The 15,154-nt window shown below is 38.3% G+C and overlaps 1 protein-coding gene across 2 annotated transcripts; it reads left to right on the top strand.

The window, feature by feature from the left end:
* Positions 1 to 257: 257 nt before the first annotated feature.
* On the top strand, positions 258 to 3,852 carry LOC147637661 (uncharacterized). 2 transcript variants are annotated; one of them, XM_086799487.1, is made up of 5 exons: positions 258 to 623; positions 1,440 to 1,580; positions 1,966 to 2,035; positions 2,115 to 2,247; positions 2,874 to 3,852. In XM_086799487.1, exons 2-5 carry the CDS (start codon positions 1,556 to 1,558, stop codon positions 3,435 to 3,437), a joined length of 792 nt encoding a protein of 263 aa, XP_086655613.1. In that variant the 5' UTR covers positions 258 to 623; positions 1,440 to 1,555; the 3' UTR covers positions 3,438 to 3,852. The 2 variants fall into 2 exon arrangements, with proteins under 2 accessions (XP_086655613.1, XP_086655614.1); XM_086799488.1 differs by lacking the exon at positions 258 to 623 and adding an exon at positions 851 to 1,270.
* The last annotated feature ends 11,302 nt before the right edge of the window (positions 3,853 to 15,154 follow it).

Consider the following 15,154-nt stretch of genomic DNA (forward strand, 5'->3'; position numbering starts at 1 on the left):
GACCCAAATTGTGGGCTTAATTGATATAGGCTCTTATTACATTGGTCTCTATGATAAAATTTGATAAATGCTCTAATTTTGCTACCAAATCTCATCACAACACATGGGTTCCTCTTATTTAGGGCCGGCTTGGAGCCCTTTTGAGAGGAAAAACCTCTTGATTCATCTCCCTCTCTCTCTCTCTCTCTCTCTCACACACACACACACACTCTCACTCACACTCTCTCTCTCTCTCTCTCACACACACACACACACACACTCTCTCTCTCTCTCTCTCTCTCTCTCTCACACACACACACACACACACACTCTCTCTCTCTCAAACACACCCACCCACCAGTCCACTTTTGCTTAGGCCTTTCCATAGCCTTCTGTTGATCAAACGAGCTATATCTCTATACATGACCTTAGCCTTTCCTTGTAGACTCTAATTAACGTGGCTTATCTGCATGCAGACCCTCATATTGTTAATGTTGGATCTTATATCAGCTCCTGGGTGACAAAGCACAACTTGGTTAGAGAATGTGTTGAAGTACCCAAGATTCTTCTTTTGTGAAGATGAGAAGAGAGGCAAAATTCAGGTCACTTTGATTAACTTTGAGACACGAGACACTCAAGTACAGGTGGGTGTCTTGCCAAGAATCAGTTAACTGTTACATGTTTGCCTAAATCCACCTAATCTGAGGCCTCTGTTGTGTAGGGAAGCAGCTTCTTGATACAATAGAAACATAGAATGTGTGTGTGTGTGTGTGTAGGGAAGCAGCTTCTTGATACAGCTTCTGTTGTGTAGGGATGCAGCTTCTTAATACAATAGAAACATAGAATGTGTGTGTGTGTGAGAGAGAGAGAGAGAGAGAGAGAGAGAGAGAGAGAATAGTATCATAGAATGTGTTTGTCTGTCTGTGGAGAGAGAGAGAGAGTAAGTGTGAGAGTTTCTGTTCATAAACTAGTACCTAGAGCTTCTGAAGCTTGATTAGTTATTCTTAATCAGACCATATTGCAGGCTTGCTTACTTCCCGATTCAATCATAACAAGCCCAAAAAAACATATTAAGCGCTCGAGTAATTGCTGCTATAGTTATCTTAACCTCTCTGTAATTTAGCATGCTGCACTCTCACAGGAAAGATTATCAAGATTAATGCCTGATATAAGCTAAAATGTCATTAATGTGTGCACATCAGGAATAGCTTTCTGACAGCAAGCAATGCAAAGCCCAGAAGCTTGACACTGAAGTGCATTGTACAGTTAGCTTTAAAAATTCAAAATAATGGTAATTCGTAGGAGTACGGATACGATGCGTGTGTTTATTTATTGCATCATTAAGTAAAATCAAAGAAACAAGTATTGGGGTTGTATGTACTACAAATTTGTAACTAATTTAAATTATTTTAATTTTTTTTGGTCTATTTCTTATTTATTTATTTATTTTCGGTTTTCAGGGAAGCGCAGTTATGAAGCTGGCTCCTCTGCATGTGGCTTATATGGCAATCGATCACTCCTGCAAAAGATTCTCTCTTCGAAGTTTGGATGCCGTGTGTTGACTTGATTCTCTTAAATGGGTTCTTTCCTAAAGGGTTATGGTAAATTCTGTTTTTTCTTTCTCTGCTACATTAATACCCCATAGATTGCTTTTTACTTCTCTTTGCCATTTTGTCTTCCCTGTTGGGCAATTATGTGGTTTGATTAAGTTTCTGAGCTCCTTAATTACATGTGTAATCCTGTACTTTGATGGGGTTGTTTTCTTGTAATTAAATACCTTAGTGTTGCTGTCTTGTAATTAAGGACCTTGGTTGTTTGTTCTCTTGTGATTAAGTGGGTTGCGAAGCTCGTTTAATTACTATTTTCTGCATGTAATGAAGTAGTTTAATTTGTTTAGTTTTTAGGAAAAGGAAATGGTGTGGTTAAGTGGCTTGAATTGGTTGTTTGCTTGTAATCAAGCGTGATTTTGCTTGATGGGTTTTGCAGCAAAGTGGAGGAAGAAATCGAAGGCCAAATCTGCAACAACAAACTTAGAGCCTCAACAGTATAATCCATGGTAATTAAGGAAGCTTTTTAAGCTACCGCAAGCCCTAATTATGAAGTGTTAAAGCTAATGCAAACCCTAATTACAACAGGATTACGGAGAGAGCAGTGAAGGTTCAATTGTATTCCACAGCGACGTCTCCTCTGGCCTCTGCAGATGATTTTCTCGTTAGCGCTCACCTTCAATGCGAAGTGGAGTTCGATCCCGAGAAAGATTACGCGCAGGTGGCTTGATTAATTACCCTTAATCACTCCGTAATCTCCATTGTGTATTGTCATATAATTGAAATTCGATTAGTTAGACTTTGTCGTAAATGTTCCGCGTAATTAACCTTAATTAAAGACCTTAATAGTAAGGACTTTGTTATTTAAGTATAAAAACACCTCTTGGCTACTTGGAAAGTTATTGCCACCATTTATGCCCTTTTTAAAAGAAATCAATTATTAATGACTATTTTTCTATATAAGCAGTCCTAATTATCGTCATTAAACACCATTTTTCCTTTTTCTAATCATTGCCATTTGGCTTCAGGGGAAAAAAGAAAACTCTACTAGGATTTTTCACTTTCAATTAATCCTAATTGATCATTAACCATTGAACCATTTTTTCAAAAATTAATTTATTGCCACTTTCAAAATAGCGGAGTCGTCCTAAGCAAAATAAGTAGGAATTCGATTCACACCAACTTGCTTGTAATGAATATGCATCTAAATACATTGCTGATAGTACTTACTTAGTAGAGGAAGAGGCTAATAGGCGTGGTTTTGTGCTCAAATTTCAAGTAATTAGTCCTAATTAGATGGGGTTTTGCAAGGGATTAACTCTCATAATTTGAGGGGGTGCTTGGCAGGTGTTGGCTGAGGCTCGAACACACTTGAAGCTTTCGGCGGCAGCAGCAGCAACATCAGCGGCTCAGGAGAGCGTGTGCAAGCGCACTTCTTGGCTGCAAGCTAGCTCTCAACAGCAATTAGATGCCTATAGAGAGCTAGAGTCCAAATTGAGAAAGATCCCCAAACCCTCTAAACCTTGGAAACATTTCCTCTTTTGGCAAAGGCCATCTCCTCATCCGGAGCCTGATCCTAGCACCATTTTCTCCACTCCACAGCACCCCGCTTTCAAGCAATCATGTAGTGACACGTGTACCAACAAAAAGAAGGTCAAAGGCAACAATACAAAGCTTAACACTGTCAACCACAACTATGGGCCTAGGCCTACAAAGGGCAATTCTGGGCCTCTCTACACTGATGGACTCCCTTGTGGCCCCTCCAACATCAGACACACCAAGAAGTCCCACTCTGGACCCCTTGCCACATTACTATCCTTCTCGAATGGCTCTAGTGAGCATTCAGTTGACCTTTCACCCTACGAGCCCTTGCATCGCCCTCGTCCTCCCTCTCCTCTTTACTCATGCTAACCTCTTCCTCCTTCATACCTCACCTTCATACACTCATTTATCACATTTTCATGAAAGGTGGGGTCTATCCTAGAAACGCTACAAGAATTCATAGTCAATTACATCTACTCACAAAAGGTGCCATCTATCCTTGAAAAGGTGATGTTGTTAGGTGTCAATTCAAGCATCCCAATGGACATGGTGGCATCTATCTATGAGTTGTTAGGTGTCATTTCAAGTATCTCTATATGGACAAGCCATGATCCTTTTTTTTTGTGTTCTTCAACAATTGCATGTGGGTGGAACCCACATAATTCATATGGAATTTGAGAATGCCATGTTTTGTGGGGGGCACCCACAATAGTTCATATGGCATTTGACGATGTCATATTTTGCTCATCACTCATGTTTATATGCCATTTGAGGATTTTGCTCATCACTCATGTTTCTTAAAACATTTTTTGAGCTTTTAATGTATGCCATACTGCACTTTTTAGCAGTATGTATTGGTGTGGGACATGTAACTAATTTTACTTTTTGATGGGCAAGCTTGCCCTTTACCTTTGATAGGATGCTTCACCAAACTACACGTTTGAACGTATATTCCAATGCATTTTTTAAACGATTAAGAATTTGCAATAGTTGAACTTTAGATATATATATATATATTGCTTGAAGTGCTCAAAAGTGAGCATCATGAACATCGAAAATCAACATTTCATGTTCTAACTATGCAAAGCACTTGCATTTAGATTAAATAGGCATGTATGCAAGGTTGACATTTTTGATAAATCATGGAAGGGGATTTCGCCTATTAAAATAGAAAGTTACCTCATAGGAAAGTAAAATTTTGTAGGCATAAAACTAGGGTAGCCTTTTAGTCATGGCATCCTTAAAAGAAAGAAACATCTCCCAAACATTTAGGATGTTAAGGGTCTACGTTATGCTCCTACAGATAATAAAGTGGGGGTATTAATTACTCACAAGACCAATTCATTCCTCTCTCTACCAACACCACATCTATTGAAGTTATTTCATTGGCTACCAAAATGATAGTGCTAAGTTACCTGTGCATGAATGTTAATGTTTCAAAGAATATTTCCAATGTAGACAATGTTTATTAACATAACTTATCAATACATATTGCAATGCAAGCAAAGATGCAATCATTGTTGTTTCATTTTCTTTTTCTCATATAGAAGTAAATTGAGGGTAACAATAAATATATATTCTTTTGATGTTCTATATTCTATGAGGAGAAATAATTTTGATTGAAGTAGATTGAGAGTGACATTAGGTATGCGCTCATATAATGATCTCTATTTTGATTGAAGTAGATTGAGGGTGAAATTGGATATCTTGTAATGACCTCTATTTTATTAGAAAAATAAAGGGCTCCTATATTTTATTAGTTGGGGCTCCCCTCAACCTCCCTATGTTCTAACTGTTTACTTGATGGGGGAAGATTAGACCAACTTTACCCATTCCATTCAATCTTAACCAAATGCCACCTTTTACAAACCTTGTATCATACAAACCCAAAAACTTGCTTTCTTTGCATTGTAGCTTTATAAAAAAAGTGGTATGGACCCTTCTAATGTAACCCTTTTAATGTGAGCCTATTGTATCAATAAAATCGATACAATTTTTTATGATGAAATTTGAAGAGTAATTGTCCAACTAAAGACAATATGAATATGAAATGTAGCTGTTATTAGATTCAAAAAACCTTAATAAATTTTATACAACTCTTGATGCTCAAACTTGAAGAGTAATTATCCATTAAAGGAAATGTGAAAAATAAATGTAGCTATTCTTAGATTCACAAAAACCTTAAAAATCAATGCAAATGTTGAAAACTAGTTGAGAAGTGGATATCTACTGAAGCTAGTATGAGTATTATGAACAAAGGAATTGATTGATCATTTTTTAGGGCTTTACTAGCTTCATGATGGTTTTATGTGTTAAACACACATATAAGGTGTGACTTACTGAAAACCTCTTATGACACTTGTTCTAGGATATAACATCTTCACACCATAGCATTGAACATGTTTCACTGACTAGTTTAAGATGTTGAGATATTTGTTAAAATTACAGCAATGTGATGAGCTATGGTGGATCAAATGCTAGAATCAACATCATTAACAAAGAGATTAGATGATAATTAAGACGTGATTATTGAGCAATTAACTAATAGCTTAATGTAGGCATGGATAATAAAAAACCAGCAAGTTCTCATTAGGCCAATGCCTCAATTTATAGGGTTTACATCCAAGCATCTAATCCCACTGATTTCTCCTTGATTCACTCCACCTCTTTTGCTTGATTCACTCCACCTCTTTTGCTTGATTCTGTCCACCTCTCCCAGAATATCTCCACACCTCCTAAATCTCCTCATGCTACCCTTTATTCTCTCCCAGTAGATTCTTCTCACCTTTTCACAGGTTCTCTCACATTTACACATTCTCTTTTACAGCCTCTAGCCAAGGGCTTTTTCTCGCACACACCCTATTCACTTGTATATTTCAACACCTCCCCCCCCCTCAAGTGAATACTCCTAGCACACCTCGACCCTATACCAAGTTTCCCTCTTACTTGATAGTCCGCGACCAGTGCCTCAAGTCCCTAAACTCATAGTCCTTGACACACTCTCTCTCTATGTGTCTAAGGCTACTACAAGTGCCCGTGACCTTGACTAAAGTGCTCACACATACATCTACCACATGGCCTACATCATTGGTGGCTCAGAGGTGGTTTTACTTTGTTGGGGCAGGTTACATTGGGTTGTGGGGTTTCTCTCTCTCTCTTAGAAAAGATGATCCGACTCCACTTCTTTAGGAGCCTCCATGAAGTTTGCCGATGTTGTTCCTTCTCCATTGGGTTTGCTGTATAGCAGTCTCTTGCCATGTGTCCTGGCTTTCCATAGTTGTGGCAAGTCAAGGTCCTTCCTTCTACTCTGCCTCTTCCTCGTCCTTGTCCTCGTCCTCGTCCTCGTCCTCGAGAGAATCCTCCTCGGGTGAAGAATGCTTTTTCTTCTCCTGCTATTGAGTCGAGCTATTTATTCTCTTTGCCACTGCTCTCTTGCTCTAGTAGAGCTCCTTTTATCTCGTGTAGATTCAATTCAGGTACATTCTTTAGTGTTGCTACAATGTTTTCATATTCACCTTTGTCCACACTCTTCAGAAGCACTGCTAGTGCCTCGTCATCTTCTACCTTTTTGCCAATAGCTGCCAGTTGTTGCTTAATGCTTTTATATCTGTTCAAGTGTGTGATTAAAGGTTCACTTTCCTTCATATCCAATGTAGAATTGCATTAACAGATTTATCTTTGAATTTTTAGCTTGTGTGCCAAATAATTTATTGAGTTCATCCCATGCATCTTTTGCCCATTGTATCCCTATGATGTGATGAATGATTTAATCATTTAAACTGAGCGCAATAAGTCCCAATGCTTTTTCATTCCTGCTCTTCCACTCATTTTCCCCTCTCACCTCTAGACATTCATCTCTTCCCTCAAGTAGCCCCCACAGATTTTTCCTCATGAGCAGATACATGGTTTTTGTCTGCCATGTGTAAAACTGCTCCCCATTAAATTTGGCTATCTCTTGTGCTGTACTCATGATGATGTGAAGGGGGTCTTACCTCTTGATCCAATTTCAAGATTCAAGGGCAGTGTCTACTCTTTTACAACTCAATCTGGTGTTTAACAGATTTATCAGCATAAAATCACCAAAAATTACATTAAATCAAGGGTAACCAATTTGTACGGAATGGTTGGAGTATCAAACCATCTTCGAATTGCAATCTAAAGTTATAGGGATTTGTATCAGATACCTAATGGTTAATTTGAAGCCTCAATTGCACCAAAAAATAGTGATTAGCACTGATTAGCAAATTAATCCTCTGTTTTGTGTGTAGAAAATAGAGTATGCGGGGAGTCCAGATCTGAGGCCTTAGAGTTCAAATGAGCTCAAATCCTTTCAAGGCCAGCAATAGCGATTAGTCTAGTAGAGGATTAAGCCAAGAAACACAAGATTTGACCAAACATTGAATGCTTAATCTCTATTTTTCCAAAGTCACCTGCAGATTTGATGAAGAGCTTGGATCTCATTGTAGACTTGATCAAATCAAATTCTGACTTCACCAGCTTGTAGAGAACCCTTGAAAACCCCTGGGGCTAAGAGGAATTAGATCCATTTTACAACTGGACCAGACAAGATCTTCATTTTCTTCAGAAAAACAAGCGCTGGAAAAAACGCGATTATCTCCTGATTTCGCTGGCGACGGTTTGATGAGATTCTTGAATGGGCTCGAGCCACGATGTACGAAACTAAGCTTGCTTGTGTGTGTACATTGTTGCAACCCTAACCCTAATTCCAGCAGTAAAGAAGTTGATGGCAGAGAAGCTGTTGATGGAGTTGGGGTGGCCGAAGAAGGAGAAGGGAACTCGATGATAAGCTCGGGATTAGAGTAAGAATCATCTATTGACGGTTCTACAAAGTGAACATTGTGAGAAATCACCAAGAATCGCGACTCCAAATCCCATAATCTTTAAGCTTTGGAATAAGTGGTGCTATATCTAAGGAATTTGCATTTCCTATGGGATCAAATTCGGATCTATCAAAATCAGGGATATGAATATAGGCATCATAACCGAAAACCCTAAAATGAGAGACAGAAGGTTTCTATCCAATAAAAGTCTCCTCTGGAGTCATATGAGAAACCACCTTTGTAGGAGAACGGTTGATGATGTAAACAGCAGTGCTCATAGCTTCTCCCCAAAGAGAGAGAAAGATCAGAAGAAGAAAGCGTGGTATGGGCCATCGCTTGAACAATCTTGTTATTGCGTTCAACCACACCATTCTACTAAGGACTATGAGGTGTGGAAAATTGACACTATGAGGCTGAGAAATCAAACCAAAAAAACATGTATATATGTGTAGTATTCTCGTGTTTTTATTCCGAGCAATGACAATTGGCTTGTATCTAGATTCCAGAGTAGATGTTGGCATGTTTCCTTTGTCAGTGTGTTGGGGTGTTTTATGTTTTTGCATCATTACATTTTTTATCCCTATAGCATTGTCTACTTGCATGAGTGGTATGTGTGACCGGGGGCTTAAAATCATTAAAATATTTTAAGCCTTAGATAAAGCTTGAAGATCCGATGGCCGATGTGGAAGATTAGAATGGCATGGCGTGAAAGACTGGACTAATGTGAGCAAGTGGACAAAGTCGCCTCAGAGAGGTCTAGACTATTGGAAAGCGGCAAGAAGGTATTAAATAAGAAAATCACAGGGGTACAGCATGGTAGTAGCCAATCACCTACTGAGGGATGATCAAGGAAGCATAGCGTGGGCATGTGAAAGCTAGAGCGGCCAACGATGAGAATAGCAAGAGGACGCACATGCGACAAAAAAGGAGAAAGAGAATGGGGAGATCAAAGGAATCGGGCAGCAACCTTTTTTTGAGGAAGAGCTCCTCCACTGGCTGGGGGTACAGTGGGCTAGTTGAAAATAGCTTTAAAAAAATGATTATTTCTTAATTATCTACTAATCCTAATTAGCTAGATAATGGGCTCATAAACTTGATTGATTCTAGGCTAGGCTCTGATACCATATTAAAATTACAACAATGTGATGAGCTATGGTGGATCAAATGCTAGAATCAACATCATTAACAAAGAGATTAGATGATAATTAAGACATGATTAGTGAGCAATTAACTCTGATAGCTTAATGTAGGCATAAATAATAAAAAACTAGCAAATTCTCATTAGGCCAATGCCTCAATTTATAGGGTTTACATCCAAGCATCTAATCCCACTGATTTCTCCTTGATTCACTCCACCTCTTCTCCTTGATTCACTCCACCTCTTTTGCTTGATTCTCTCCACCTCTCCCAGAATATCTCTCCACCTCTCCCAGAATATCTCCACACCTCCTAAATCTCCTCATGCTACCCTTTATTCTCTCCCAGTAGATTCTTCTCACCTTTTCACAGGTTCTCTCACATTTACACATTCTGTTTTACAGCCTCTAGCCAAGGGCTTGTTCCTGCACACACCCTATTCACTTGTATATTTCAACAATATTGAGCTCAACTAGTACTACAAACATTGATGACCCACTTGGGTAGCTTTTGCACTTATGTCACTGGCATGGTGGGTGAGATTATGGGTGATATGTTGTCAATGGTTTATAGGCTATGTGATAGCCACATTGGTAGCTACAATTATGGCATAGTTATAGTGCCAACTCATGTAGTCGGGTTCCAACCATTGTATATTATAGTAGGAGAGTACTTTCCCTTATAGTGGGTACTTTTATCACTTTATATTATGGTTATAGAGAAGAGAAGAGAAAATTCACCCATCCGTGTCTACTCTTGTATATGTGTGTTTGCTTACAAGGAGCTCAAGATTATCCTCTCCTCTACATTCTTCTCATGGTATTAGAGCACCGGTTCATGTGAAGATCTCAAGAGGCAAGGAACATGTAAGCAAGGAAGTGATACATGGGTAGGGGTGATTCCATCTCTCTCCCTCTTTGATTTTAGAGCAACACCTTGGGTAGCTATGAGAGCTATATGTAGAATAGGAAAGTCACTATCTCAGATCAAGGTATCCTCATGGGTGAAGAAAGAAGACCTTGTTGTATGAAGTTAACATGAGAGCTATATGTAGAATAGGAAAGTCACTATCTCAGATCAAGGTATCCTCATGGGTGAAGAAAGAAGACCTCCTTGTATGAAGTTAACATTGTTAACTAAATTTAAGCATTTCAGTGCTATACAGGCATATTTCGGGCCCCATTTTGGCTATGCGAATTTTTCATAAGCACTTTGTGAAAGTGTCGAGTTTGACTATGTATGCCTAATTTTTGGTTTTGAAAGATCCCTGCCCCCTCCGCACAACGAATTCGGGGGTGCTAGCAGCGGAAGTAGCACTTCTTGCGCAGGGCAGAGCCTCTCACTTGGGGCCTCGCTCACGGATATCCAGACAAGAGACTAATCCATCGGTTCTTCCAAAATCGAACCTGAAAAAACTTCCCTCGCCCACTCCTGGATATTTTTATTCTAACGTAGTCAAGAGCCTTAACTAACCAAACTGATCCGACCGAACCAGTAAGTCACACGGTCAGATCAAGGAAGAGACTTGCACTTGGATCATAGAGACCAACGCTTTTTTCCTCATCAAGAGGCACATCCATTGATTCTTTTCCATAGAACAAGGACTATCCGAGATTTACTTCATCTATTATAACATAACAGAATTGAGTCTCATTTTAGGGATCCATTATTCCAGCCTAACCCCATCCAGTCCCATGGGTTAGCCAACCGCCCCAACCACTGTAGTGATAGGATCCATTTAGGAATTTGGTTATGTTTTGTCCCGGGTACCAGGGAAAAGAGTTTCCAAGCCCCCTAGCCGGCGCTTCATGCAAACTTCAAGATAGTCACACCACTTACACACCCAATATGAAATTTCCTGTTTCACAGATTCAGATGTCTTTAAAACAATCTTTTAATGAAACGATAGTATTATTGATCATAATCCTCCAAAATATCCGGTTGAATTTTAATTTCCAATCATTCTTTCATCGGTGTACCTATGGCATCATTGGCAACCAGAACGCTCACCACCTGTCCACTTAGGGGCCTTTTCAATAGTTCCTAGCTCATAGTACCCAAAAATATATTCACTTCTAAAAATCCAGATGGACTCTCCATTGAAGATCAGCAAGATCAGCCAACGGATCTATATAAAAGAGACATGGACTCATCCGTTTAGGACGGCTAGGTCAATCAACCAGATCTATGCCCGAGTTCAGAAAACAACTCTAACACCTTGTTCCATTTTCTTCCTCGATGCACGCGTGGGTATCTTCAGTGACCCAGAGCCCGAGCACTGTATGGTCAGCACCCTCTAGGATCCTTTGCAGGTCACCTAGCACTTCACTCATAGGCCGCTTCCTTGGTCCCTCATCCACCGTACCGTCCTCCATTGATTCTTTGTCAGCTGTTGCATCTTTATCACTTAGGTCTTCACGACCTCATTCACAAGATGGTCAAAATGCTTCCCCAACATTCTTGACATAAAAGAGTCATTTAAAAACAGGTCATAAATACAGTTTCTAACGAGCTCTCATCTTTTCACATCGTTCCACATCATTTTCCGTTATTCCACATTCTTCTAAATCAAGTCACTTTGCTAAATCCACATCCAATTATATGTATTCTCATTATCCTTCATCAATTCTCATCCAATCACATCCATTCTCATCCAATTACATCATATTACATCTCATCACATTTATCCATTCTCATCCAATCACATCATATTACATCTCATCCAATCACATCATATTACATCTCATCACATTTATCCACATCTATCCTCATCACATCTCATCCATTCTCATCTACCCATCTACATTTATCCACATCTATCCTCATCACATCTCATCCATGATCTCAATTATCATGGGAATTCCTCTTTTTACATTTAAATGATTGAATTCCAAATGTCATGGGAATTCCTCTTTTATCATAAAATAAATTTATCTAAAATTTCTCTTTTCTTTAATAAAATATCCATTATTTTAATTTTACCAAGAATTCCACCTTTACCATTTAAATGATTGAATTGCAAATGTCATGGGAATTCCTCTTTTATCATTTAAATTTTTCCATACATATAATAAATTTATCTAAAATTTCTCTTTAAATAAAAATATTCATTATTTTAATAAACCAAAATTTCTCTTTTTCCATTTAATTACATGGATCTCCATTATCATGGAAATTCCTCTTTTCTTATAAAAATAAAATTACCAAAAATTGATATTCTCTTAATTTAATTATTTATGAATAAATACTAAAAAGTAGTTTTCCAAGAATGTGATGACAATCATTTTTTTTAGCATAGGATGACCAATCCTAGAATATGGTCTCTTTTCACATTATGCATAAAAATGATTTATGTATTAATTTTTAGGATGACCAATCCTAGAATATGATAGGAAGTCCTCTTTTCACATTATGCATAAAAATGATTTATGTATTAATTTTTAAAAATTTTACCATAGCTTTGCTGCTATTACTGATAATTTTTAATATTTTTGAGAAGAATAAGATTTTGTGGTACCATTATGATAGAATAACTATCATTAGACCTAAATCTAATTTATGGATTTAAATCATAAGTTTACTATAATTTTATTAACATAAAAGCATTAAAAAGCCATTTCTTTAACCTCTAGTTTAACTAGCATAGAGTTTGATTTTTGAATTGAGAATTTATCAATGAGAAGCATCATTTGAATAGAGAATTGGTCATAGGAATTACCATTCTTTTGGGGAGAGAGAGATATATATAAGAAACATCATAAATTAAGCATAAAGATAAACTTTTCTTAATTATTCATTACAACTCTTAAGAAAAGCTTGATTTGCATTATAAACACTTAATTAGAAACTTCTCAAGCTTGAGAGGGGTTGAGAAGTGAAAACATGGAGAATAGTAGAGAAAAACCATGAAATTACATCTTACCTCTTGATTTTACTTGCTTCTTTATCATAAAAGGAAGCCCCCAACCAATCGATTGGTTTAGTATGTTGAGAAGAAAGCCCCAAGGATTATTGAAGAGAGAGAGAAGCTCCACTCTCTCCAAAAGTAGAGGATTTTTAAGGGATAATAGAAAATATGCTTATTTTAATGTAATACTGGCATGATCTAGTTCACAGATGAGAATACAAAAGAATGAGGGTCTATTTATAGGTGAGGGAGGCCACTAACTGAGTCCAACTAAGTTCTAGAATTTTCTAGCTTCAGTTTGGCTGAATTTGGATCAGTTTAGCTCTCACTTTGATCCAGTTTGATCCAGGAGAGAGGAGAGATAAAAATATCATAATTTTTTTGATTTAAAAACTCATCCACATGTGTGAAATAGGTGCCTACTTTAAAGTCTTCCCCCTCCTTACCAAGGTGTCAAAAATGTATCATTATTCCAGAATATCTCATTTTTTTAGTAATATCTCATAGTTTTTAACTAATAAACCTTGTACTCAGTCAACTCTTCATCTTATGAGAGCATTTACTCATTTTTGGATATTTTCTTTTATTCTTTAGATTTATCTCATCCAAACACTTGGATTAATCTTATTGGCCCATAGGAACCTTAATTGGACCATAATCCAAAATTTCCAGAAAATCTTGACCCTTAGGCTAAGATCTTTTAAATCATTTTTAATTGATTCCTAATGCACTTTGGAGAATTTATTTTGAACTTCTGTTTTAGCGGAAACCATTTCAGACACTAGAAGGATTTTTATATCCAAAGATGTCTCAATTTTGGATTATCTCTCTCTAGACATTTTCTCTCTCTAAGCCAAAACAGGGTAAAATAAGATCTATCTTTTATTTCACAGAGGGGAAATAATTACAAGAACAGAAGAGGAGATTCTTACACCTTTACACCTCAAAAACTGTAGGGAAGAATCTTACATCCTACCCCACTTAAAAAAATGCGAGATGTCCTCATCTCGCAGGTGGAGTATAATCTCTTTCATCTTCTTCTTCTTCAATCACTTCTAGCGTTACTACCTTGGAAGTGGACGGCCGATTTGGGAACATCTCTCTTTGACTTCCCCTATTCTGAGGTGGAGGTCTTGCATTACTTTGGGTTGAAAGTGAGGGTTGGTTAGAGGGTCTACCTCTGGGATTCCCCTGATTTTGGTGGAAAGGAACCCGATTACTCTAGAAGGATAGAGCTAGAGTCTGGAATCTTGGTCCCTGATTTCCCCGCCTCGAAAATCTTGATCCAAAAGGAGCTGATCAACCCATATTGTGATGTCCAAATCCTTGACAGTTATAGCATTTCACTTCCTTGTTCAAGGGTGGAACTTCTGAAGTTGAATTCCAGGGGATTGAGTTCCAAGAAAAGGACCTTTCTTCCATTCTAGAACTTTCCATATCCTGAGCTTGACTTTGTTGTCTCTTAGGCGGTGGAAGGTTGGAATCACCTTATGGAGCTAGAAATCTTTTGAAAGATGATGGCTTCGGCCCGGGACCTTGACATCAAAGGCCTTGGCGAAATCCTTCGCCATCCGCACTACTTCGGCCATGGAAACTGGCTTGGCATTCTTCACTAGGATATTCAAAGGTTCGTTCAGTCCCCGAATGAACCTGACCATCAGCTGTTCTTCATCCAGCGGTGGCGTACTTGAGGAGAAGAGCGAATGCTTGGTGATACACTTCAATAGTTCTGCTCTCCTGGGTTAACTCTAAGAATTCATTCATCTTGGTTTCCAAAAAGCGAGGAGGACATAATCTCTTCCTTCGGTAAATCTTGAGATCACTCCATGTCTGGGTGTTCGGATCCAGACGGTTTGTCTCGCAGTGGTTTCTCCATGCCACTCTAGGTGTTTCTACTATCTTCAGTCTTGCAAGAGCCATTTTTCTCTTCTCATTGTACCCGGTGACATCGAAGTATTCTTCTATTGCTTCGATCCACTTCTCCACATCCTCGCCCAAGTTTTCCCCGTCACCCTTGAAAGGTCCAGGCTATGATCTATGAAGAGTTTTACGAATATCCAAGTCGAGCTCTTCCTCATGGAGTTGGGGGTTATCATTCCTACCATGACGACCTCGATCCATGATCCTATCAATACGAAAATTCCTGTTAAGTCTCTTTATTTTTATAATTCAAATCCGACTTTAGATCTAACTGATTCTGG

This window comes from Cibotium barometz, chromosome 6 (assembly GCF_041138505.1).
Source record: "Cibotium barometz isolate CiBa-2024 chromosome 6, ASM4113850v1, whole genome shotgun sequence".
NCBI lineage: Eukaryota > Viridiplantae > Streptophyta > Polypodiopsida > Cyatheales > Cibotiaceae > Cibotium > Cibotium barometz.